Genomic DNA, 27,887 nt, shown 5'->3' on the forward strand with positions numbered 1-27,887 from the left:
CACTATAGGCTGTGATTACTCCTAATTTAAGTTTGTGTGTAGTGGGGGATGGGAGAGGGCAAATTAAAATATTTCCCCATCCAGTATGGCCAGGCATCAACCTATGGGTACAGAAGCCACCTTGGAGCTGGAGTAGGGTCTTGACTGTGTGGCTGCCAACCCTTAAAGTGCTGGACCATGGGGAGGTGGGAGGGTTCTTGAGTAATGGGAAGATACCCGGGAATCTCAGGGTAGCAGCTATTTACCAGCTGAGAAATGCATGTTTTAATAGTTTTCCACCTCTAGTGTGATTGCCTGAATGGGCTGTGTGCTGGCTGGATATCAGCCCAGGGACTGTGCATATTTCAGTGTAATAGCTTGTACGGTGTTTATTCTAGAGTTCCACCTCCCATCAAGTCTTCACTATCTCTCTCCAATTAATCCACAAATTACAGATGTTGGCAAGGAAGTTGAGAAAAAGGGAAGCTTTGTGTGCTGTTGGTGGGAATGTAGATTGGTGCAGTCACTGTGGAAAACAGTATGGAGTTTCCTCAAAAAATTAAAAATGGAACTGTCTATGACCCAGCAATTCCATTTGTAGGTGTATATCTGAAGAAAACCAAAACACTAATTTGAAAGGATATACGCACCCCTATGTTCATTGCAGCATTATTTACAATAGCTAATATGGAAGCATCCCAAGTGCTCATCAATAGATGAACGCATAAAAAAGCCATCTTACATGCATACTCGGCCATAAAAGAGAATGAAATCTTACCATCTGGGGCAACATGGATGGACCTTGAGAGTATTATGTTAGGTGAAATAAATCAGACAGAGAAAGACAAACACCATACGATTTCACTCATATGTGGAACCTAAAAAATAAAATAAACAAAAAGAAACAGTCTCATAGATGCAAGCACAGACTAAGGGTTGCCAGAGAAGAGGGAGCTTTGGGGGACTAGGTGAAAAAGGTGACAGGATTAAGAAGTATAAATGGGCTGTTACAAAGTAGTCATGGGAATATAAAGTACAGCATAGGGAATATAGTCAATACTATTGTAATAACTATGTATGTTGCCAGGTGATACCTGAATTATCTGGGAAATCACTTCATAAATTATATAATTGTCTAATCACTGTGGTGTACATCTGGAACTAATAGAAAATAATATTAAATATGAACTGTAATTGAAAAAATAAAAATAAATAGAGAGGCTTCCAGAAATGACTCAGAACCCCCAAATGTCCTTTGAGGAGACTGAACAGGCAGCTGCCTCAGAGGGGCATACTGCTCAACCGAGTTGTGCTCTGCCTCTAGGTCCTGGCATCCAGAATGACCCTTTCTGAGTGCAGGAAGCTTTTCATCAAAACTAGTTCTCATGTCCATTGTCCAGGTGAGGGAACTGAGGCCCAGAGAAGTGACTGACATGATATTCATGTACAAAGTACGTGTCATTTTATATAACTTTATATTACACTAGAGGCCCGATGCACAAAAATTTGTGCAAGAGAAGGCCTTCCTTACCCGGGCTGCTGGCACAGTTTCCCTCCAGCACCCGGGACCCGGGCTTCCCTCCTCCAGCTGCCCACAGGCACCCAGACCCAGGCTGTCTTCCCTCTGGCCCCGGCTTCATCAAGAAGGATGTTCGGAATGACGTCCAGAAGACGTCTGGTCTAATTAGCATAGTACCCTTTTATTATTATAGATAACATTATGTAATACATCATATATGTTTATATACTATGTATGTTACAAATACCATATGATTTCACTTATATGTTATTATATAGCATAATATATGATAGTATAGTAACTAACATTATACAGCTAGTCACTTGCCGGCTGTGCTAGAAGTTAAACTCAGTTGGGAAGGCTCCAGCGTTGGCCCTTTTCCCTAAACCAGGCTTCTCAGACTTTCTTTTGAAATACTTGCTAAGAACAGAGGAAAGGGAATGCATACTTTGGGAGTCAGAGGGAGTATCTGGGCACATGGCCCATAGTCAGAAATTTCTTCTTCTAAAAATTAATGTAATATTTGTATTTGGTTTCAAATGGACCTGTGTTTATTTTAATATAAAATGTATTTAATATAAAAATGCTCACTCCCCCAGTGGTCAAGTCAAAGGACATTCCAGAGAGTTGCCACGTGAGCCAAGTGTCATTCCTGGCTCACATGCTGAAGGACGCGACCATCTTCTCGTAACTCCTAAGATGGAATGGTGTTTGGCCAAATACATTTCTTGTTCCCACCTACCCTCCTGGTTTGCATTGTCTTGTAGCATGGAAGCAGATGGAGGCAATGTTTGCCTTGCCAGGAGGTAACGGCCCTCAGGTCTCCCCTGCGGTCCACGCCTGGGTTTTCTGATACAACTCTGGCTCCCACCCCTCTGGATATGGCTGAGGCTGCCCCAGAGGGGATGCAGGGTCTGGGAGTGAAAGAGGAAGTGAAAGGCCATGCAGTGGGGGTGCGGAGAAATCTCTCACAGCAGGCTGGCTGTCCGTAGGTGGAGAGGCGAGGCCCTGAAGCCTGGCCTCCCCTTTTCCGTCAGGGCCGGCTGCTGTGGGGCCCCACCGCCCCCGGTCGCTGCTGTGCCTTCACTGAGTGACAGTGTGGGTGTCCTCGTCTTTCCCTGGGCACTTCTCCACCCAGGCCTCTCTGTGGCTCTGCAGGTGTGGGCCCTCCCGTGAGCCAGTGCTAGCTGCCATTCGGGGAACTTGATCTCCCTCTGACACGAAGCATCCCAGGGCATGTGAATTTCCTGTTGCTGCTGTAACACATTATCAGTCTTAGTGGCTTAAAACAATACAGATTCATTCTCTTCACAGTTCTGGAGCTGAGAAGTCTGGATTTCAGGCGCTAGTAGGGTTGCATTCCTTCTAGGAGCTTTAGGGGAGAATCCATTTCCTTTCCCTTTCCAGTGTCTAGACACCACCTTGCCTGTATTTCTTGGTGATTTCCTCCTATCACTCCAGCCTCTTGCTTACATGCCACACCTCCTAACACCCGTGCTGATCTCCTGCCTCCTTTTTATAAGGACTCTGTGATTATATCGGGTCCACCTGGATAATCCAGGATCATCTCCCCATTCCTAGATCCTTAACTTAATCACATCTGCTAAGTCCCTTTTGCCATAGTATTAGGAATCATTCACAGGTTCTGGGATTAGGATGTTGACATTCAGCCTATCACAGCAGGAGACACCCGCTGCTGGGAAAGCTACCTGTCCTGTAGGTGACAGTGAGCTGGTGTAGCTCTCAGACACTTAGTGTGGCACTCACTTTGAGAGCTGCATTCGAAAGCACATGGGCACTCAGACTTGAATTCAAATTCTGACTCAGTTGTTTGCTCTGTGACCTCTCATAGGTAAAATGAATGAATGATCTCTGAGCCTCAGTTTCCTCATCTGTAAAATGGAGACAGTAATCTAACATTGCAGAGAATATTAAAGCATCTAGCATGTGGCTAGCAAACAGTAGGTGCTCAATAAATGCTGCCTGTAATTAGTTGGGGAATTTCTAGTGAGTTACGTAGAGGTAGGACTGATACTGTTCTTTAGCTTAGTTTGCATGTTGGGTGGCTTCATGAGTAATTCTGTGGTTATGAAGACCAAACTAAATGTATAAATGCTGTCCCCCAGGCTCCCAAATTCTAAAACCCACTGCAGGGAGCAGAGACCAGGGAGCTCCTCATGATGCTTCCTCCTGTGGTGGCTTCTGGGACCTTTATCTCAAGTGGAGGGGCTAACATATATGGGTGAGAACTGGCAGCAGTTACTTTACATGAGTTATCTTTATTCGCTTCTCAGGATATTACTGCCCACATTTTCATGATGAGGAAGCGAAAGCCCTGAGAGGTTAACTCCCTTATCTGAGTTTGCACAGCTACTCAGGGGCAGCCCTGGCATCTGTCCAGCTTCTAAGCCAACCCAGCCTGTGTGAGACTGCAGTATCTGAATTTCTGGACAATCCATCAATCTATTGTATTACAAGAAAGGGAAAACAAGCCTCCCCTCTCAGAGGCAAGGCCATGATTATGTGTTTTATCAGATGATTTATAGGCTCTTTATCGCATCCCCAGTGTCTGCTGGCAGCGGGCCAGAGCTGTCACGCTGCTGCTTAGCCTATTCTTTGTCCAACTTCTCCCTCCCTCCTGACACCTAGGCCCCCACGTCCATCCAAAGGCATTGTAAGGGTTATTTTGTCCTTTTTGAATAAAAATTGTCGTTGTATCTATTCATTTTTGAATTACCAATGCAGTTGCCCAATTCTAAATTCAAAGAGTACAAAAGCAGAAATACTGGAAATCCTCTCTCCTTCAGCCACCCACTTTTCTTCCCAGATGCAACCAATGTCATTGTTAGCAGTGTTCCCTCCAGAGTATTTTACATAAAGACAAGCAAATAAACATTTATGCTCTTCTTTCTATACCATACGTCTTATTCTGCACCATTCCCTTCCTGTTTAATTTTCCATGTCATGTATGAAGAGCATTCTTATTTTTTATGTGAAATATAAAATTTATATAAATCATGAAAAAGATGATGTTTAATGACAATTAAAGTAAATCTTTAAAACAGACTCCGAAATTCTAAACATCCATGCTGATCTCCTGCCTCCTTTTTATAAGGACCCTGTGATTACATCGGGTCCACCAGGATCACTTCCCCATCTCTAGATCTTTAACTTGATCATAAATGCAGAGTCCCTTTTGCCATCATATAAGGAAGGGAACTTCAACACAAGTGATTTTGAATCAACATTTTAAAAATTTTGAAACTCAAACACTGGTCTTTATGGAGCCAATCTAATTGTAAAGATGCAAATGAGCATATAGTTGCACAGCTCCAATTGGACAGGGCATGTGCTAACATGGTTCTCACAACTCTCCAATGAAGTTGATTCTGTTATGATCCCATTTTATAGATAAAGAAACTGAGGCTTAAAGAGGTAAAGTTACTTATCCAAATAAGTGGTAGAGCTTTGTGATCAGACTCTGTCCTTGGTCTGGCTTCCCTACCTGTAGATATGAATGCAGTATTAGAGTGGTCATTCCTATTTCTTTTTTATACATATTTGTATTGATTTCAGAGAGGAAGGGAGAGGGAGAGAGAGATAGAAACATCAGTAATAGGGGAGAATCACTGATCAGCTGCCTCCTGCACACCCCCTACTGGGGATCGAGCTCACAACCCAGGCATGTGGGAGTAAAGTTGGACCTTAGAGAGGGTGTTGACACAATGAGGACTAGGGAGGCAGGAGCAAAGGTATGAGAGTGGGAAAGTGCCCAGTGAGGCTGAACCTGTTTGCACTTGAGGAGTTAGCAGAAGGAAAGTAGAGAATCCCTTTGGGGAGGTAAGTAGTGACCAAGGCATGGAAATCTCAAATGCCTTGAGTTATCTAGGCATTTGATAACTTCTAAAAAGGAGGTGTGTGTGTGTGTGTGTGTGTGTGTGTGTGCGTGCGCACGTGCATATATATATATATATATATATATATATATATATATATATGTTTAATGGTAAGATAGACTGGAAAGGGGTGTTAGATATTTTTTAAAGACACAGTAGTCACACAGTGTGGACCTTTAGAATATTGATTGCATATCAGCATTCGGCAAAAGCACCTCTATTTGAATTCTGCAGCGAGTTATTTACATGTCTAGTTGCTGAGATATTTTCTGAGCAGTTTATCATAGCTCTTTCTTTTCTACTCATCAATGTAAAGGTGTGCATGTGATGGAGTGTAGGTAGCATGTGCTCCCCAACATGTGAAGTGCTTTCATATCCCTACCTTCCATGAATGATAGCTTCTAGAACTGCTAAAGTGCTCTCCTCTCTTGAGGCCATGTGGAGGGGCAGCTTGGCACCAGGGATAGCCCTGACTTAGCATCACAGCCCCTCTGAGACCTCATCTCCAATCTGATCCTACACCCCCTAAATAAATGCATACTGGCTATTTAGTTAGCAAGGCCCCATATAAAGAATATAAATCATGGGATGTTATACTTGGAGGCACCCTCTAGATTCTGGTCCAAACACAGGCTTTCCCTCTTCTTCAACATGCTTTCATCTAAAAGGGAATGGTCAGATAATTCGGGGATCATTCCTTGGCGATTTATGTGAATGTTGATGGCTCAAGGAACTACCATTTCCTTATGGAGAGGTGCTTGCAAATTCAATTTATTGTGCATATGCCTACGTAGCTGGGCACTTAAAATAGCTCTAAAAACCATCAAAACAGAAGCACACAGACTCATACGAGGCAAGGGCGGTATGAACACATCTGTTCTCCCCTGGGACTGTGAGGAATGAGATCTAGGCTGGGAATGGGGATGGAACATGGAGTTGAAACTTCTTAACATTTTTAACAAGCACTTTCCAAACGTCTTGGCTTGGCTGGAATCTCCTCCTGTCTGACACAGCCGTGAACACTCCAGAACTGGTGATCCTCAGAAGCACATTGGGAGGTGCTGCTTGAGCCCAGTCCCCTCACTTCGCAGATGAGAAAGTGGGTAGTGGCAGAGCTGGGACTGGAATGCAGGAACAGGAGTCACAAAAAGTCTCAATCCTTGTCCCCTTCCTCATGTCCAGATACACTGAATACTCAACCTATACCAGTAGAGGTCTGTGTAGAGGTGAATGCTGCCATTGGAAGCAACCACAGAGAGCTGCAGAATGGGGGTATTTGGGTGCTCACTGGTGGGGCAGTGGTGGGGCAGTGGGTGGTGGCCGCTGAGAGCGGGGTCTGCCAGGTGAATGACACTTCTGCTGACTTTGGATGGTGGGGGACAGTTGTGTTCCCCAAGGAGCACGAGGTTCCTCTGCAGTCAGGCCAGGGGCACCACCTTGAGGCAGCTTTCCCGGCCGTGGCTCTAGAGCTGCTGACTTGCTGGGCATGTGTCCAGCACAAATGCAGTGTATGTGTTTGCCTGTGTTTAAGAAGTGGTTTGGGGGCAAACTGCAGACTCCCTGGGACTTTCAGTGTAATAATTGTTCAGGGTCTGGGAAAGAAAGGAGAAAAAAGGACCATGAACACCAAAGCAATTGTTTGAGAAAGTAAGGGTAATTGCCCACACTCACTGGCCTAAGATAAGGGATAAGATAAGGATAAGAAGCCTTATAAACTGGTGTTGGAGGGGAAATGGGCAGGAAAACAGCTAAGGGAGGGGTGAGCTGCAAAGACCTGAGTCTTTTTCTGTGGAACAGAGAGGTTACTGAGGAGAGAACAGTTAGTGACTTTATTCTTGTGCATTATTATTTATTGTTAAATTTTTTATTTATTGTTTTTCTACTCTGAGTGCTTTAACTTTGATCAAGTCCGTTCTTCAGGCTTTAAGCCCTTGAAGAGGGTTTGGGGGCTGTGCTTTACCCGCCCCTCACCTGTACTACTCGATGTAATCCTTACCTCGCTCTCCCTTCCCCAGAAGAAATTAACCTGTAGACAAAAGGCACTCAGTGGTTCAATGAGCTAATTAGAACCATTTGGCCAGTTCTACTCATAAAACCTTGATGACTGCTTAATCGTAACTCACTGAAAGAACAGAAAAACGTTCTGTTATTTCCTTTCCTGGCCCAGAAGAAATGCAGGATAGGAGTTTTCTCTAGGCCCTGGATCCCTATCTTCCTACCCCCAGCTCCAAGCAGGAGTGCATCCATTCCTTGTTGCAAAATTCTTGGTCTTTACAGAACAGTCCCACCATCACCACTTGCCAGTTTTAAAAATAGTTCCATGAACATGGTTTCCAATGGCTTTTGGGGGTTGCCGGTGTAATCTACAGATTATTAGAACGGGAGCCGCATGGGAGCAGGTGCCTGGGTGGGTCCTGAGATGTCAGCCTCATACTGACACATACCTCCTCTGCTCTCCCCTGGCAGTGGGGTACAGCTGTTACTAAGCAACCAGTTCATCTATTGCTCTCCTGGTCAGCAGACACAGAAGCAGCCTGTAACTCCTGGAGATGTCCAGCTGGGGATCCCCAGGGGCTAGAACTTGAACTCTGAGGCTGCCCACCATCTCTGACCCTCCCCTGCATGCTGAGAGCCCTGGAGGTAGGGTCAGCCTGGAAAGAATGATGGAGATCAAGGACATGAGAATAGATTCAGCTTAAATAAAACAGGATCTCATCATGGTCAAAGAAATCTCCTAATTTTAGAGAAGTTTAAAGTGATTTATACCTAAATTCTATATCCTCATTTGAATTCAAAACCTGTTGGTTTCGAAAGCCCCCAACGGTCTAAATTCAGGATCAATTCTAAAGAACTGACATGTAGCCTTATTCAAATTCATAAGACTTCAATAGGAGGAACGTATCTACACAGGCAAGACAGCTGCTCCCAGTGGTGGCTGGCCAGGAAGAATACACACCCCTCCCAGGAGAGGGTCTCTTTTTATAAAGGGTTAATAGTAAAACCATATGGTGGGTAGTCACATAGACCACTGGAGAGAACAATGCATTTCTGAGTCAACAGGTAACATCAGGCAGTTATCACACTCTATACATGCATAATTCCCCTTTCTGGGGGCGTGACGCTTATCTTTGGGTGACATCAGAGAGCCCAGAAAAGTGTATTCATTCTCTAGGGGTAAGAAAGTGCCATACATCTCTGGCCCCAGCTGGGACCTGTGAGCTGCAGTGTGAGTCGTCCCCATGTCACTCACACCTCACTGAACCTCTGTGGGTCTGCAAGGGCTTCTCGTGGCAGGTTCAGTCTTTTATTATAAACTAGGAATTCGTACTAAAAAGCATCTATAGCAAACCAAGTACTATGTTAAGGGGAAACCAAAGTATTTACCAGTATAATGGGACTCCTGCCTTTAAAGAACTTGTAATTTATGGATGAGGGAAAGGAGTACACAGAATATTCTAGAACACAGATTCCCAAATATTCTCATGGTGCAGTTAGTCGCAGTAATTTTCTCTTGGTGCTCCTGACCAGAAGAAAGAGCTAGCAATTCCATTTAGGAAGTAGTAAGTAGTTAGGTCCTAACAACACAGCAGATGCTTGAGAAAACACATAAACTGAAAGAATATAAATATGTGTGTTTCCTTCTTCAATAACCTTCTTCACACATATAATGGGATATGTGTGCCTGTTGGGCACTGCCCAGCTTCTCAGACCTTGGAATCATATGGAGAACAGCCAGCCTTATTTCCTATCCCACCTTGATTTCTATCTGGTACTTTTTCCGTTTGTTTTGTTTTTATCACAAGCAACTGCCAAAAATCAAGCTTCACAGAGATAAGATGTTATTGAAAGGAATCCTACATAATAAAAGCCTAATACGCAAATCGACTGGATGGCAGAAGGACCCGTCGGCGGGGAGTGGGGCCAGCGAGTGGGTGGCACCAGGCCAGCCAAGGCGGGTGCCAATGGGCAGAGGGAGGGGACGGTGATTGGGGGAGGCGGGGCTGGGTGCTGGCAGGCTGGCGTCGTCTCCTGATCGGCCTGTTGGTCGCCTCCCTCAGAGGAAGGCCAGACTGTGGCTTAGGTCCGTTCCCTGGGGGAAGCAGGCCTAAGCCATCAGTCGGACATCCCCTAAGGGCTCCCGGACTGCGAGAGGGTGCAGGCCGGGCTGAGGAACCCCCCCTCTTAGTGCATGAATTTTCATGCATCAGGCCTCTAGTGTAGTATAATCCAATATTGAAACTGAACTTTCTCCAGCTAGTAGCTCCTGGAGTGCCGATAGATGCTAAATACCACTGTGTTTCCACCAAAATATAATATAACTGCAGTGCCCTGTGAGTTCCCTGTGGGACCTCGAATGCCTCAGGTGCCCAGGCATTCAGCTGGGAACCCAGGTTCTAACGCGAGGAAACCAGTAGTGGAGAATACAAGATCCCATTTCTTCTCAAGTGGTTTCTTGATAAGTGATTGTGGAACAAATCAAAGGTTACATGAACATCTGTGATTGCAACTTGATCCCTTGGCAACCGTGTTTACTGCCTGCCAAGCTGCGTTTAGAATGGCAACATCGAGTTCAAGATGAGCCACAGATACAGGGAGCCAGAATATGTGGGTTTGAATGGGGCAGGACTCCTGCGGGTTTGGCCTCATGGCTTATGACACATAAGAATGACAGGGACCTCCCAGGATCTTGGGAGGATTCGAACGTGCAACTGCACTTGACCAGGTGCTTCGATCAGTAATGTTAGCTCCACTCTCTTTCTCCTGGGTGGGCATTTAGACGTCAGTGTGCGGGAGCACGACGCGCTTTCCTCAGGAAGAGGTGTTAATTCCAGGAGGGTGAGGGTAAGGTGGAAGGTGGCACCCTGCCAAGGGAAAGGGACAAGCTAAAGCGAGGCCCCTCCGCAGCGGCCGGCCTCTCTGCCGTGTGGGCCTGAAAGGCTGAAGGAAGAGCAGCTCACTGAGGGCGGAGACCAGTCATACAGCCAGGTGCCCAGCACCCTCCCCTGTGGAACAGAGCACACCACGCCTGGCTCCCGTCCTTGTCCGTCTGTATCTGGGCACCTGCTGAGTCAGAGACATCTGGACATCTCCCCACAGGCTCTGCCGGAGTCCTGTGCAGGTCCCATGAGTGACCAGGTGTTCAGGAGCCACAGGCCGGATTTGTTCCAGCGCTGGACCCAGGCAGAGCCTCTCCTGGGAGCCCCGGACAGTGCCTTCCCTGCAGGAGCACCCTCAGGATGGGCGGGGAGTCAGTACGGCCCTGCCCTGGCGCTTTCCCCAGGACCTGCCTTCAGCGCTTCCACCACCTGGGTGCCAGTCTCCTGGCTTCCTGGGGCCTCCCAGCACAGTGAGGAAATGACCCCTAGCCCATTTCCTCCTCTGTGAAATGGGGCTGCTGCCGCCTGGCCTCATCAAGCAGGCCATGGGCTTTCAACTGGTGCTGCTGGGGCAGCTGCATACCCACTGTGTCCAGTTTTCTGGGAGGTCCTATCAACTAGGTTTCTTCCTTGAAAAAGAGTTTGCAAAGTGTTGTCCTCCCCAAACAAACAAACAAAAAACTTCAGGTCTCACATTTCATCTTAGCCATTGCCTGGGGCAGTACGACTCCTCTGCACCCAGCAGTGAGTAGTTCTTCAGCTTTTCAGCCCTGATGCCTTCACCTTGCTGAGGACAGGCTGTTGTCACCTGGTCCCAAGACGAAAAACTGAGCACTGTGCCTTTAAGAGAGAAGGCTAGAGGAGGGAAGAATCCCTGGCTTCCAGGGGAAGCCCAGACTCTGTTCAGTTAGGTGCTTCGTAAGCTCCCCCTCCAGCTCACACAGCTCCCCTGCCCTGTCACCTCCCACATCTTGCCCATTCCTGAGACTCTGAGCTCTGTGACAGGATCTTCATTCTAGTGATGATGGTAGCACAGATCTGTCAAAAGATCAGCTGCAACCAACGGTGAGGTTGGTTCTCAGGAAAGAGGTTCTGATTTGCAGTCTCACCACTAGCTGAGCTTCAGGTGTTTACTAGAAGCAGCTGATACGGTGCTCAGCTAACTGCCCCAGACCGCCTTTGTCTCACATTTGCCCAGCCTGGCCTCTCTGTTACCACTCTGTGCAACCAATAATGCCAGCAGAAGTCCCTGCCTGGGTGTGTGGTGTCGTGCCTGGGCACCCCGACCTGCACCTGCAGGCTCTGTGTGTTGTTTGCATTCACGAGACAGCACTGTGGTAGGTTTGGCTTTTTAGGTTTGTTTGTTTATCTTCTTTGCTGTTGCATCTCACAATGACTTTATTCTTCTAATAGGCTTATGCCTTCCAGCAGACTTTCTACTCATTTCATCCTCTCAGCAGTCTTTATAGTGGGCAGGGTCAAGGATCAGCCTTGTTTCACAGATGGATTTTGCACATTGAATCAGTGGCAAAGCCAGACTTACTAGTAGACCCCATTTCGATTTCAAGTCTTGATACCTTGCCCATTCACCATGCTGCCTTGCTCTTCCCTCCCTGACTCCCCACTTGTTTTGAACTCTGTAGCTCTGAGAGCTGAAGTGAGCAGGCTTTAATTGGATTGTTACTGACTTCTGCAGACACTTCTGAGCACGTTTCATTTGTCAGGACAGTGGCTATATGTCATTTCATCCTCAAAGCAGCCTTTGAAGGTGTTACTCCGATTGTATAGATATGTGATCAAAGCTTCCTCCACGTCAGATGGCGTGGGTCCCCCAGTTCCCAATGCCGGAATCGGAACTTCAATCCACTTCCCCCAACTTCCTCCCACTTCCCTTTCCAGTGAATGCTGCTGGACCGTGAGCTGCTTTATGAAAAGGCACTCAGCGGTTCTCAGTGCCCGAATCAGTCTTTTCAGAAAGGGTCCAGAGCTTGTAAACCTCTTGTCCTAGAGAAGCATTTGAATGGCCAACAACAGAAACTACCTGGCTGACTTTAGCAGAATGAAAGTTTTTGAAAGGACATTAGTTCATCACGAGATGTTAGACAGGCTGGGGAAGTCGACTTGGAAAACAGGAGGAATAAAGGAAGGTTTAGCAGCTGGAATCACAGTCCGTGTCTCACCAGGAAACCCAGCTGACGTAAACAGATTCCTTTGCTTGCGATGGTGCTGACAGTGGACTGTAGGTTCCATTGTTGGCATCCCCACACCCCAGCCCTGGGAAATTGGGTGTTGCTGTCCCCACTGCCAGACTGGGTTCTCCACCTTCCTTCTTCCTTGTGTACCAGGCCTAGATGGTATCCCTGGTTGGCCAAACCCAGATGTGTGCCCAGGCCTTCTCTGCAAAGGCTGCTGGGAAAGCAAGCCCCTGGTGTAGCTTCCACAGTGGCACAAGCTCTTCCTCTCACCGAAATTCACACAATAGGGAGTTTCCCACATAGAACCAGCAGATTCAGTCAGTCTCTATTACACACCCCCAAGCCCACACAAACACCTAATTCTAGGTTACATCTCTGTTTCTCACCATCACCACCTTCCCACCACTCCCCAAGCCTTATCGCAGACTTTGTCTAAGTTGTGGAGATGATGTATATGAAAGTGCTTGGGAAATGGCTTGTTAATAATGACTCTGATCAGGCAGGAGCACTGGGCCTGGTTGCCTGCTGCCTGTGGTTTCTTGCTGTTGTCTGGCTCATCAGCAAGAGCCCTGAGCTTTCGCTTTCAGATTGAAGATGGTCTCACAGCTGATTTTCCTATCTGCTTCTGGCTGAGGGTGCGGGGAGCTTCATTGTTTCCTTGTGAGGAAGCATGGAGCATTGGGCTGCTTTCCTTTCCTGGGCAGGTTTTGGTCACACCAAGGTGTTTATTCTTCTGAGAATCTGCTCTCCTGGGCAGCCCGGGGGAAGGGGTCAAGGGGTGGCCCCACGGTGGTTCTGCTGCTGGCACACTGCTTGCTGGAGGTGAAGTGTCGCCCGTTCCTTTTGTGCGGCCTGCAGATGCGCGAGCAGAAGGCTGGAGCCCATTGGTGCAGGACTTCCTTTGTTCATCCGTGGGAACCCAGCCCCCACAGTGGCCATTTCCCCAGCCACTCTCCTTCCTGATAAGATTCTTTCAGTTGCTCTTGGTCTATAGCCATAGCTGTGGGGCAACTGGACACCTGCCTTCCAAGGACAACAGCCACTCTGATTCTTCCACCTGAGGCTCTTCCCACCCACTTCCCACCAACTCTTCCTCCTTGCAAGCACTAACTAGCCTGCCCTCCCGCTTTCTGCCCCCAGTCACAGCTCAACTCAGGGTTGGGGGCCAGTGGACATATGGTTTGGGGCTTCTTTTAATAACGTGCCTGGTAGTGCTGAACTCAGCCATTGAATCTTGCTCCCTCTCTTCCACTGGTAGCAATTCCCTAGATGGAAAATGAAAAACGTGGGGCTTTGGGATCACAGACCTAAATTTGCAGCAGGACCTGCCACATCTCTGTGATCTTGGCAGTCATAGCCTCTCTTGGCCTCAGAGTCCTACTCTGGACAAATGGGGAGAATGGTGCTGAGCACATAGCAAGCCCTGGCGGCACCCGGTGGATACACTAGTTTCAGCCCTTCCTGGTGCACTGTTTGTGTCCCTGGAGACGGAGGCTCCCGCCCTGCCCCACCCTGTTCCTATTAGCAGGGCCTACAGGGAGCCCTGAACTGGGGACACAATCTCTGTGGTAACAAGGAGACTATTAATAGGTTTTTAAAAGTCTAGACTACCTCACTGATTCTTTCATTCTGATGGAGTAAAAGCTACTGAAAGAACGTAGGAACAAGGGGAGGTTTGAAAGGAATGTCCACTTGTGTCTGAGGCATTTTATTGGCAGGATGCCTGAGAATATTCCTCCTGGCGGGCTTTCTAAAGCGCACGCCCAAATGAGTGGACTGGGCTGGGATCATTTTAAGATAACCTTCACTACCCTTCCCCCCACCACCCCACCACCCCCATATCACTCCATTGATTAGTTATATGGCAAAAGGGAGATGACCTGGGTGGGCCTAATCTAATCACAGAGCCCTTTAAAGATAGAATTCTCTCTAGCTGGTGGCAAAATAGGAAGTCAGAAAGATTCCAAGCCCGAGAAAGACTGACTTCCACATGCTGCTGCTGGCCTGGAGATGGAATGGCACATGAGGAATGCAGGTGCCTCCAGAAGCTAGACAGGCAGAGGGGACCTCAGGCCATCAGCCCCAGGGCCCTGAATTCAGCCACCAACATTGTGAACTTAGAAGCACATTCTTTCCCAGAGTGGCATCGTGAAACCCTAAGCAGACACCCAGCAGAGCCCATTGAACTTCTGATCTAGAAAACTCAGAGATAATAGGTGGTGTTGTGTTAAGCTGCTACATTTGTGCTAGTTGTTATGGCAGCAGTAGAAAACTGATACAGTCAGACAATAGGGACTGGTGGGGACTGGAGATGCACATGTCACTATTCAACTCCAACCCATAGTTGTCATGTGGAGGCTTTCGGGGAAGAAACCCAATGTTTTTGAATCTCCCCATTTTTTAAGAGGCCAAAACTTAGACTGTGTGAAGTATCCTGACTTAAAAAAACACACATCTTCTATGTCAGTATACTGTGATCCCTTCAGGGAAGCATATCCCCTCTTGAATGGAGAGTTTCCTACCCCCTTTTTTTTGAGAAGTTCCCTAATTTAAATTCCATTGTCTTTCATACTCTATATACTCTATGCACAGCGAGGGTGGTGTTTATCCCAAAAGTTGACTTGCAATCAACAGTTAGGTGCTGAGGTTTTGTCAGGGACTGTGTGGGGGCTTTGGGAGATAACACAAGCTCCCACCTTTTTGGATGTGTGATGAGAATTCACACTCCACTTAGGAAGAGAAAGTACAGATTTTTAAATTTCTCTCCAGCCAATCTGATCACCATTCTAGGCCCCCATCTTTAGGTGGGTAGGTGGGGAATGGAATTATAGCCCGATCTGGTAATCACACCCAACCCAGCATTTACATTCTCTCTGGGTAGCCCAGTCTCCTTTAGATGACTCTGGTGGCCCAGCTGTTCAGCATTCTGCCCTTTGCACCCCTCCACTGCAGAAGGGGGCTGCTCCTATGGGGAAATTGTGGCTTATGTGACTGGCTATGTTCCCCGGGTCCAGGTGGTGTCCTCTGAATCCTGTCTCCCCCAGGTGTGGAATGGGGGTGCAGGCTCGAGAGGAATTATTTCAGGCCACTCCCCCAGTGTCATTTAGCTATTTGGGACGAATGTAGCCAGACTCAAGTGATAAGGCCTACAGTCCTGGCTGTTTTTTTCTGTCCCCAAGTCCCTGAGCACTGTAGTGAGTGCATCCATCCCCAGGCCTCTGTTCTCCCATGGACTCACCCCCTCCCTGCCCCTCACACTTGGGTTTTGATGTGCCACCTACAGGCAGGGCAGGGCTGCCTCAGATCACCTACCTGGGAAGTTGGCCTCTAGTCTGGAAGGTCTCTGGCTCCCACATGCCTACCTGCTGCTTCTGATTCCCTATTCATGGTCTCCCTGGGCTAGACGTGGCGAGCCTTTCTTTTCTCTCCTGGGGATTGCCCCAGCTGGGAGGAGCTGACTAGTGACTTTCCAACATCAAATTCTCATTCTCAACAAATGGAAGCCATAGTGGTAGAGATGTGTGGGATGTACCAATGAGGAAATAAACAATGAAAAATGTTTCTGGATTCCTGTCCCTGTTACAGATGTTATGGGCTCCATGACTAGATGATGCTAAGGTGCATGAAACCATCTGAGAACATTTAACTCCTGATGAATTTCTGAGGGCTGAGACCACAGGCTTGAGTAGCAGGGGAAAGCCCATGGAAAGGCTTGGTGGGAGAGGGGTGGGCCTTTAAGGGCGGGTTGGGTATAGAAAGCACTCGAATGTCTAATTCAGTTCAGCATCAGGTCCCATCCAGACCAGTGGCGCTGACTACCTTTCTGTGGTTGTCCCCTCTTTCAGAGCTGGCATCAGGGGCCTTGACGAAAGGAGCCGAATATGGGTCACCCCGACTCATTCCATCTCAGGTTTAAAAGGAGAATGGAAACTTAATCAGGCTCCTCTGAGACTTCTGGCTGTCAGCAGCTGAGCATTAGGCATCCCCACCCCCAGTGCCCCCATTTCTGAAGCTCCCCACAGTTCCTTACACAGCTCTCCTCGGAGCCCGCCTGTGGGGCCTTGTGGGGCCTTGTGGGGCAGGCCCTGCACGTGTGCACAGGTCCATGTAGCCGGCAAGGATGGTAGCAGATATCAGGGAGGTGATTGTCGTCTCTGGGTGGTGTATACAATTTAGATGTGGGTACAAAGAATAGCCTAACCGGTCTCAGGACCAGGGTGGCCAGAAGGCAGTAGGAGTGCAGACGTTAAGGACAGGCTTGCTCTGGAAACATGGGTCCGATCCCAGCTGCACGACTCACTGAGTTGTCTCATGTGGGCGAGTTGCTTACCCGCTCAGAGGCTCAGTTTGCACGCCTGTGGGCTGGGGACGATATCTGTCCCTGCCTCACGAGGTTGTGTATCATAAGAAATGGAAGTGCATGTAAAATACGCAGCGTCTTCTGGCACAAAGTAAAGTTTTCAAAAAAATGTTTGTTGCTATTTGAAGTTATGTCCTTGTTATTGTGAAGAGTTCAGATTCATGGTTTGAGTTGGGAAGTTGTTCATCAGGAAATCTCAGGGGACTAGGATGAGGGATTTCTCCAAAGGGGCTTTCCTCCCAGTGTGTATGGAAGGAGACCCAGAGGGCACAGAGTGGGTTCAGACACGTCACCTACTCTTGCTGCCACTCCTCTTGCACTTTCTAAGCTGAAGGAAGACACATGTGTTGCGGGGAAGGAAGGAGATGCAGAAGGGGCATGGAGGGATAAAGGAAGAGAGAGACCCCAACTAAGAGGAGTGTTGCAGTGAGTGCGTGAAACTGGTCAAACGCCCTGCATCTCAGGTGCAGCTAAGGAGCTGCTATAAATAGCCTTGTCTGTTCAGATACTCGGCTCCGTCTTCACGCTAAACTCCAGTTCTGCTTGGTCAGCTTTGAATCATAGAGTCTTTTAAGACTCAAATGAACCTCACCCTCAGGAAATTGAGTATCAGAAAATATACATGCAGTTTTTGTAAAAAGTCCAAGTTTAGCAGTTTCTCAGGTCACGGGGTAAATACCATTTTTTAAATGGGACCTGAAGCTTCTGGAACAGGTAAACTCTTACACATACTTCAGAACCCTGCTCAAATGTCACCTCTCCCGCAAAGCTTTCTACCATGCCCAAATCAGTGGGCAGCCTTTCCTTTATACACTCATTGCCCATCCCTCTATTAGGTCTCATAATCTATTAGCTCCTGTAATTTATTAACTCTCACAATCACTCATTTCCTCTACTAGACTGTGAGCTCCTATTCATCTTCCTTACTCATTTTTTGGTCCAGTGGCCAGCACAGAAGTTTTGAAGGAATGGAATATAAATGAAGATAATGAGTTCCCTGCTTGGATGCAGAGAAAGCCTTCCCTCTCTTCTGTGAATGGGAGGAAAACTTAGGAAGCCGTATCTGATGACACTTCTTGAGGGCTCTGCCAATCTGCCAGGACGGGTTACAAGCCCACCTGCAGACCAGCATCCATTTTGGCTTTCAGAAGATAAAGGACTGTCAACACAAGTGGAATAATCCAGAAGAACTGGTGGCAAGTAGCACTGGCTTTCTAGATTCCCACCATTGATTAGATAAGGGAGTGTGTCTTTAGAAGTGTGTGGCAGGGAGGGATGCTTTGAAGTTCCAGGCTGGTTATGCTAAGGATGGGCTCTGTTCTCTTGGTGCCCAGTAGCAGCCATACTCCAGGTACCCAGGGGTAACCTGTCTGATCAAGGACAGGGAAGGGCAGCTGTTCTGCGGGGTAGCAGGGAGTATGTCTTTCCCTAGAGGTGTCAATGGCAAGCCCTGTGTCCCGGCTCCTGGGGGGATCTATTTGGATGGAGCAGTGCCTGGTCTCTGGAAAAGATACAGATGGATGCTCGGCCACAGCTTGGAGACCCTGAGCCTGGAGAGTGTGAGGGGAGCAGCTGTTTGAGGGGAGCTTTGGAGTCTACTGGTTGGAATGGCCTTCCGATAGCACTAACTCCCCACAGGGGCTGTGGGTATTTGGACTCTGTTACAGAGAGCACACTCAGCGGGCTTTGCAGGAAGCCACATTTCCATTTCCCATGAGGGATCTCAGGAGTGCAGTAAAGCTCCCTCTGAGATTATTTAATTTGAACGCTTCTGACAAAGAGCAGGCATTCTGCCTTGCACACTGCACTTTGACCCTCCAGAATTTCCCATCCAGCTCATTTTCTCCCCAGGACATAGGTGAAAGATTTGCAGTTCCACCAGTGTCCAGGCAGGGACCTCTTGCTTTATTTGCTGGTGAGGGGTACTCATCTTGAAAAATAAAGTTGGTTCCAGCCCAAAGGACCCCCCCACCCTCCCGCTAAAGACCCAGCATTCTGTTCTCATGCAAAAGGGTAATGGTCTCTGTGGGTGTGGGCTGGGAAGACTTCCCCAGAATGTGCAGGCCAGTGCTGACACGGTCTCTGCCACACCCACAGTTCCACTGTGCAACCTTGACAATGTGGCGAGACTCTAAGACATCCCTTTCTGGGGTCAGGGACAACCCCCTCGGTGGAGCGAGCTGAGTGCAGCATGATGGGGTGATGGCTCACACTCTGAGAGGGAAGCAGCAGGGCTGCCGCTGTCTGCCAGAGCCCCACGTGCCCAGAAAGCTCCCTCTGTCTCTTCACATCATTGTGAGCACCAGCGGGCTTTGCTGAAACTCCAACTGCTCGGGAAATGTTGGGGCTTGGCAAAACACAAACCACTTTTTCTCAAGCGTTTAGTATTTTTTCCCCTGCTTTCCATTTGTACTGCTTGTTTATTTTGAGTAAAATTGAGTCCATATGGTTCATGTCCTTGGCCTGATTCTCCACTGCATGATTTTCTGTAAGACTGTCTGAGGTCCTAGAGTTCTTTTTATCTTTTGCCTTAGAAAGACATGGCATCTTACCACAGAGAATCTGAAGCCAAACCTAAGGGGCGTGTGTTTTGCATGATCCTCTGAAAGGTACATGAATGCAGGGCTGTAAACGTGGCCCTCAAGTGAGAAAGCACAGCTCTCCTCGCAGGGGATGCAGAGCAGAGACCAGGGTTGTATTTTCCCTCATGGCTTCCCGTTAGGAATCAGCCTGGGCCGGGTTAGAGGCAGGCTCATGAAGGGCTCTGCCTGTCCCTGACTGTCTCTCCCTGAGAAACCGAGCCCTCTACTTTCTGTGTCTGGGGTGGAATATATTTACCTTCACATGGGTATGAGGGGGGCACACCCATGTGCTTAGCGGGGAGTACAAGATTTTGCCCTTACTTACTATTTCCTTTCCAGGGCAAAATGGACAGGGAATGCTTTTCTCTATGGAGCCCATTCCAGCACTTTCTCTGGGGGTGGCAAGAAAGGCAATGTGGTAAGACACACGAAAATCAGGAAGACAACAAAGACTTGAACTTTCTAGAGTGCTAAACCCAAAGCTCAGGCTGACAGAGGCAACTTGAAGGCAGGTATTATCTATCTGCTTTCTTTGGGAGAAATTCAGTGTATGTCCAGTAGCAATGTAACACACCGAGGCTTGTGGGCTATGTCTATCCTCTGCCTGGACAATGCAAGTTCCCATTACCTTGCATGTGATTTTAGGGGTAAAGGAAATGCTCTGCACGGCACTAATGCACCCACACACCTGCATACATACACACACATTTGCATACACACAAACCTGCATATACATACCTGAACACACACACACACACACCTGTACACACACACACCTGCATACACATACCTGAACACACACACACACACACCTGTCTGTACACACACACACACCTGCATACACACACACCTGCATACACACAGTGTCTGATGACTGGAAGCCTACAATTAAAATTGCATTCCTTTAAGTATAAACTTTCAGCTATCAGATGAATAAGGTCTGAGGTGGTAAAAACATGGTGATTGTAGTTGATAACGCTGTATTGTATAATTGAAATTGGCTAAGAGGGTAGAACTTAAATGTTCTCACACAAAAGATAACTATGAAGGGTGATGGAAGTGTTAATTAAGTAGATGGTGGGAATCCTTTCACAATATATATGAATATCAGGTCACCATGATGTACGTTTATAATGTCTTATAATTTTATGTCAATTATACCTCAATAAAGCTAAAATAAAACAAAAACAAGCAAACAATGACAAAAATAGAATTACATTACTTTAGCCTAAGCCCTGGATTCCTGTTAAGCCACTGAGAACCTTGGGATTTTGGTAGGGCATATTTGGGTGGGAAAAGGCTGGGAAGGAGAACCTAAGGATCTTGGGGATCCAGAGTGGGCTTTGCAGATGTCTCACCAAGAGGTAGGGTTGAGGTAGACTGTCCAGAAGAGAGAGAAAGCAATCTTTGTTTTAGACATCTGTGAAGGGTCTGCTAGCTCTGCATTTTGGATTCCTTTTAAAACTGGAAGCATTATGACATATTTTTAACAATATGTCATAAAGGTTTCAAGAAGTGATCCAACACTTTTCGATGGAGATTCCTGTTCCTCAGAACCTGGGGGAGGGTTGTGCATGGGCTTGGGATGTGGGCAAAGTTCTGTAGGTATGTTTGAGATGCATCTTCTGGAGAGAGACCATAGCTTTCACCAGGATCATGAAGAGGTCCTGAGGAATTGGAGCAGAAGACCTGGCCACATAGTCTGAGCCTCTGGAACAGTCCAAGTTCAGGGTCTGTGGCGTTTTCACCAGCTCGCTGGGGCACAGGTATAGGAACAGGTCTGTTAGCTCTGGGATGTGCCTGCCCATTCGAGCTGTGGAGGGCCCTCCTGCCATTCCACGAACTCTGCCCTTCAAAGGTTTGTGTGTTTCTTCTGGGCTTACAAAAGAAAATGTTTTATTTTCTGTCCATAAAAGTAGACATTTAGAAATGTAGAAAAATGTAGTGAAGAAAATAAAAATCCATCATAATCTTACTAATGAATTAATCATTGTAAACATTTGAGATAGCCCCATCCAGGTTTTTTTCTTTTGTCTTTATAAGAGAGTTGAGATCATAGTATGTCTATGAATGGAACCCTTTTCACTTAACATTACATCATAATCATCTTGCCTTCCATTAAAAAGTCTTTATAAGCATCATTTTCAGTGGCTGCACAATATTCTATTGTATGGCTGTACTATAGTGTACTTACCCCTTCTTCTAGCGTTGGGCATTTGCATTGTTCCCGGCTTTTTACTTTAATAAATAATGCATGAGAAGCATCTCTGGCAAGAAGCTGTGCTTACATTTTGGATTATTTCTTTATGATAGATTCCTAGAAGTCTCTTTTCATTTTTGATGATACTGTATGTTAAGGTGTTGCTGAGACCTATCCATAAAGTGGGGATGTCGCAAAAGACTGTGGGCAGAGAGGTGGGGCCAAGCATTACTGGATTCCTGCGAAACACACGCCTTGCCTCTAGGTGCTGTGGGCTCAGGGGAAGACCCTGCCGTTGTCCTTGAGGAACTTACTGTGCAGTGTGAGCCCACAGCATACATAAGTAGCCTAAAGGAAGAGATGCCTGTATCTCAGAACTGTGGGGGGCCATGCATGAGTTCAGAATGGGGCAGAGGTCTGCATGTATGTTCATATTGCATTTTCTGGAGAGGGAGTCTAACTTTCATCAGAATCTTTTCATCTAGAGAGCTGCAAAGAATTAACCATCCAATGATGGTTTGGGGCGGGGGGGGAGGGGGGAGGGGGCGGGGCATGAGTTAAATTTCCCAATTAATTTTTTTCTTTTACTATTTTATAGTTTTTATAACAGAAATAAGATAAACTTTTTTTCATCTGCCATTAATTTGACCTATTGAGCGTAACTAGCAGATGGCAGTTAGGGGTCCTGGTTTTGGGGACCTTGAGGTAGGATATAGGAGAGGCCACAGCACAGCCTATACCCAACTGGTATGAGGCAGATTTGGGCAGCATTTGTCACCTGCCCCTGCAGTGGCCTACCAATGCACTTACATGTAAATCTGCTCCTGCAAACATGAGCTGGTGTTACATGAGCCTAATGCCTACAGAATCATATTATTGGAACGTTAGGTTATGCAGGTGCATGGCATTTCTGGTTGCTAAACCAGTGCTTCCTCATCCCTCTGCTGGAGCCTGGTTGCCGAAAGTTAAAGGTGCTTCTTATTGCTAACTCATGGTCATCAGGAAGCCACCAGCTTTCCTAATAAAGAGATGTGACTGTACAGGCTCCGGGCCTTCCACTCAGGGCCAGAATGAGATGTGCACATGGAAATTCATAGCCACTGATTGTATTTATTTTCTGCACTCTGTTCTGACGGTGTCTGTTGTTGGACTAGTTCTTCCAATGGGGAGAGAGAGCCGTGTTCCAGGCTGTGGCCTTGTCCAGGTGTCCACAGAACCCTAGCTCAGCTCACCTTGTGGTGAGATTTCATGGATTTTGCCAAGTCGGGTGCCCACAGTCAGGACTGGCATGGGTGTGTGTGTCTCATCATCCCACAGCCCTGCGGTATCTCCCGTGTCTGTGTTAAGAGTGCCCGGGTCCCCATTGGAGGGTCTATGTGCAGAGTCTGACTGGACAACAGGGCCCTACCATGGGTAGCCACATGTCTTGACTCAGAAGCTCCCCAAGTCATTTTTTAAAAATGTGTTTTTTACTGATTTCAGAGAGTAAGGAAGAGGGAGACGGAGAGGGAGAGAGAAAGAGAAGCATCAGTGATGAGAGAGAATCATTGATCAGCTGCCTTCTCTATGCCCCACACTGGGGATCGAGTGCTGACCGGGAATTGAACTGTGACCTCCTGGTTCATAGGTTGACGCTCAACCACTGAGCCATGCTGGCTGGGCTCCCTAAGTCTTTTTACCTAGCTTCCTGGCTTGCTAACAAAATCTGTATAATTCTGTTATTGTTGTTGTGTTATTCTTAGTTCCAGCTGGCTGTTCCTCCAGGTTCGGCTGAGTTGTTTTTCTTCCTTGACTCTTGGCTTCTGCAGAATGAGTCCCTTTCTCCTTCCCTGTCACTCTCCTTCCCTCTAGCCCTTTGTTTTCTCTACACCCAGAACCCATTCTCCTCAAGGGCTTGCGTCCACCTGCAATTTATGCAGTCATTCAAGTCATCACATAAGCCTAATTCTTATTGGGCCTCAGCTCCTTTGGCCAAAAGCACTGAATCTCACTGTGAGACAGATGGCAGTCAGGGAGGAACTGGTCACTGCCCACCCGCAGATAGTATCTGTTCTTCCCATAAGGAGGCAGAAAACATTCAACTAGCACATCTGTGACCGCTGCCAGCCCTAACCCATAATGCACAGTAAACAAGCAAGGTAACACTCAAAATATAATCCTTTGTTGGTGGTTGTGGGGGAGGCAGCTAAAAGCTTAGGCTTTTGAAGGATATCATTAAGAAATTCTTCCTCATACTTAATCAGAATGACCTTGGCCTTGATTTAAACTTATTTATTCTGGTTTTGTTCAGGTAGAGACCTATTCTTTTCTCTCTATATGATATTTTTAATAATGCATTTTATTTTATTTTAAAATATATTTTATTGATTTTTTTACAGAGAGGAAGGGAGAGAGATAGAGAGTTAGAAACATCGATGAGAGAGAAACATTGATCAGCTGCCTCCTGCACATCTCCTATTGGGGATGTGCCCGCAACCCAGGTACATGCCCTTGACCGGAATCGAACCTGGGACCTTTCAGTCCGCAGGCCGACGCTCTATCCACTGAGCCAAACCGGTTTCGGCTAATAATGCATTTTAAATAAAATTTTATTTTACATAATAAATAAAACTTAAAGCATTTCCTATGTAAGATACTTGTAATAAAACATATTTCATATTTGTAAAAAGATTATATTGTATAATTTAATAGAACTCATGTTCTATATTTAATTATTTTAAATATACCTTATAAGTAACATATTTGTATATACATAAAATATTAAATGAGTTATTTTATATTTTAAACAAAATAAAGGCTATTTAAAATGTTTCAATAAATCAATATTTAAATCATTGCTGATTGTTTCTACTAAAATTAAGTAAATCAACTTAGCTATTTAATAATTGTATATAAAATATTGAAATATATAGAATATATTATTTTTGCATAAATAAAAGGTGTTATAAAATATTTCATTGTAATAAGGATATCTGATTCGGTCAGGTTCCCATTCCGAGAATTAACATTTGGGGGCATAGCACCCCCTACCACTCTCTGCTCCCTCGGCATCCAGCGCCCTGATCTGCTGTTTTTCCTCCCGCCCGCAGGCATAGGCAAGAATGTCATCTGCGACCGCACGGCCACGCCGCTGGACGCCTTCCGCATGATGTCGGCCGCCCACTACTACCCCAAGCTCATGAGCATCATGGGCAACGTGCTGCGCTTCTTGCCGGCCTTCGTGCGCATGAAGCAGCTCATCGAGGAGGGCTACGTGGGCGAGCTGCTGGTGTGCGAGGTGCAGGTGCACAGCGGCAGCCTGCTGGGCAAGAAGTACAACTGGAGCTGCGACGACCTGATGGGCGGAGGTGGCCTGCACTCCGTGGGCACCTACATCATCGACCTGCTCACCTTCCTCACTGGCCAGAAGGCCCTCAAGGTCCACGGGCTGCTCAAGACCTTCGTGAAGCAGACCGACCACATCAAGGGCATCCGCCAGATCACCAGCGATGACTTCTGCACCTTCCAGATGGTGCTGGAGGGCGGGGTGTGCTGCACCGTCACCCTGAACTTCAACGTGCCCGGAGAGTTCAAGCAGGACGTGACTGTGGTGGGCTCTGCCGGGCGCCTGCTGGCGGTGGGCACAGACCTGTACGGGCAGCGCAATAGCGCCCCGGAGCAGGAGCTGCTGCTGCAGGACTCCACACCTGTCCGCAACTCCCTGCTGCCGGAGAAGGCCTTCAGCGACATCCCCTCGCCCTACCTGCGGGGCACCATCAAGATGATGCAGGCCGTGCGCCAGGCCTTCCAGGACCAGGACGACCGGCGCACGTGGGATGGCCGGCCGCTCACCATGGCTGCCACCTTCGACGACTGCCTGTACGCCCTGTGCGTGGTAGACACCATCAAGAGGTCCAGCCAGACGGGCGAGTGGCAGAACATTGCCGTCATGACGGAGGAGCCGGAGCTGAGCCCCGCCTACCTGATCAGCGAGGCCATGCGCCGGAGCAGGATGTCCTTGTACTGTTAGCGCAGACTGGGGACCTAGGGGACGAAGGCCTTCTGCGTGAGGCCCAGAGGGAAAGGTGTGGGAGGGAGGTAGCGTCCAGGAGTGTGGGGATGGGGAGGTGGAGGGACAATGGGAATAGGTGGTATCTGAGAAGGTGAACCGCAGCCCAGGTGAGGGGCTCAAACAAGACTGTCAGGATGCTGAGTAAATAGCCCGGGAGTGTTCAGAGGACCTGCCTTTCCTGAGGTCATCCCTGCTGGACACTTGCATGAGAGGGAGGAGATTTAGCTGCCTCGGCTGCCCTTTACTGTGAGGAGCAAGGAGGGATGCCTTTCCCCTTCACCTCATCCACTCCCCATACCTTGGCCTCCTTTGCAAGCCAAATGCTCCGGTGAGGTCAAGTTCAGTTGGTGTGGCCTCCCTATTCTGGCCCCCACAAAAAATCTCGCAGGAGAAGGCACATCCTTCCATGTCCACACAAGCCTGTTGGCCTGGGGAAAGGTGGGGGTGCAATGGGCTACTGAGAAAGTTCAAATTCCAGGAAGCCACTTTAAGTGTCTGGAGGCAAAAGTACTTGGCAACAAAGTATACAGCTTTCTTGATTGATTGGTCTTCCTCATAGGAAGCAGGAGGGAGTGTCTTCCCAATTGGCCCACTGCCCTTCACTTGGCCTGAGGTGGGGTAAGGGAGTGCCGGGAATGCCAGCAGAGACAGGGCTTCTTTAAGCCAAAATGAGAGAGCAAGAGCATATCCCGCATGGAAACAGATGGGGCAGAGAAAAGCATATCCCTTTGAACTCGTCAGCAATTAAAAAACTGCAAGAAGCCATCTTATAACACTACTTCTGGTGGTGAGTTGAGTGTAAGAGGGATTCCATGCTGAAGTATCGAGGTTGTCCTTTCACCTGGCTCCCCAGTTAAGGCCAAGGAGACAGGAGGAGGTTTGGGCCTGACTGCAAGCTTATAGCTGCCCTCAAGAGGTGGGGCAGCTGCGTGCCCCAGTGTTGCACTGGGGGTTCCCCCCAGAAGGGAAAGGGAGCCAGCCCTGGATTTGTGTTCCAACACCCATGCCTCCTACAAGCCAGGGAAGGGCTTCTAGGAGTTTCACGCAGCTCTGTGGAGGGATGTAAAAGGCAAGTCTTCAGTTCCACTCAAACATAATCCACTTCCCTTAAAACGAAGTAAAGGCTCTTTTCTCTAGCTTTGACCTTTGTTTTCATGATTCTGGTACCCCCCTCCCCCCAATGTAACAGGTGTTAAACAAAAGGACAACAAGGAACGTAAGTTTCAATGTTTCTAAAATGGTGTTTAGAGGCCTCTCAGGTGTATCTTCATGGAGGATTGAGAAGCTGATGTTGGAAAAAACATATTCTTCTACTCCTTGGTCTCTTGTCTCTCTTGTCACCCTCTGCTTACAGAGCTTTCACTGGAGATGGCGAACTGCAGGCTCAGAACAGGCAGCCAAAAGGGAACAAGCTGACACACACACATGGGTTTGTCAATGCTCGCTGCCACCAAATGTCACTAAAATCGCTCTTAAAAACTCAGGACAAGTCTTGAAAGAAAGGCCAAGTAGAATACATTTTGAAAACAGAATTACCCTTTTATCTTGTCTTAGTCCTTCATCCCAGCCAGACATTTGTCAAGGTTGGAGGTAGAAACTAGGACTTGTTCACAGCCCACACAACGGAGGCTCAGGCTCCTCTTCCTACGCCTGGCAGTAGAGCTAGAAGGGAACTTAAGGGGTCAAGAGTTCACTCCCAGGCCCTGCCAAGGCAGAATCTGAAAACAAACGGTGTCATCAGTTGTAGCCTCCATGCTTCTCCCAGGACAACCTACTGTGCAGCCCAGGTGTGGTGTGGTGTGGCTGTGTAAGCATCATGGGGATCGTGGTCATGTCCTAGCTCAGAGGGGCAAGGACTGCCTCCCTGGAAACATCTCTCTACTTTGGGGGCCTCACCACAACACAGTCAGGTTAGTCAGCTGAAACTCTCCGGGTACCTTCTAGTCCCTGATGTGTTTTCAGACTTCACGATGGCATGTCCAAAACTAGCGATTTGGTAGAACGGAAGTCTCGCAGTCATAGTTTGAGCAGAGGGTCATGCCATGGGCTGTTTGGGTTCAGGTTCTCCTGAATTGCCCTCTGGACAGCTTTTGTGGAAACTGAATGGAACTTTTTTGTGTGTGTTTTTTCCCTGTATTTTTTGTTGTTGTTGTTTTGTTTTTGTTTTTTGGGGGTGGGGTGGGTGAGAGTGGTGGGGTCCTAGCTAGCCTGAAAGGCTGTGATTAAGG

At 47.6% G+C, this 27,887-nt stretch overlaps 1 protein-coding gene across 1 annotated transcript in view; it reads left to right on the forward strand.

The window, feature by feature from the left end:
- Window positions 1-26,975, forward strand: part of GFOD1 (glucose-fructose oxidoreductase domain containing 1) — a 116,081-nt gene extending 89,106 nt beyond the window's left edge. The window contains exon 2 of the mRNA XM_036347570.1: window positions 24,698-26,975. Coding sequence (XP_036203463.1) covers window positions 24,698-25,617 — 920 coding nt within the window. The 3' untranslated portion in view covers window positions 25,618-26,975. The remainder of the gene's footprint in view (window positions 1-24,697) is intronic.
- Window positions 26,976-27,887: the final 912 nt, after the last annotated feature.

This window comes from Myotis myotis, unplaced genomic scaffold (assembly GCF_014108235.1).
Source record: "Myotis myotis isolate mMyoMyo1 unplaced genomic scaffold, mMyoMyo1.p scaffold_m19_p_2, whole genome shotgun sequence".
NCBI classification, from domain to species: domain Eukaryota; kingdom Metazoa; phylum Chordata; class Mammalia; order Chiroptera; family Vespertilionidae; genus Myotis; species Myotis myotis.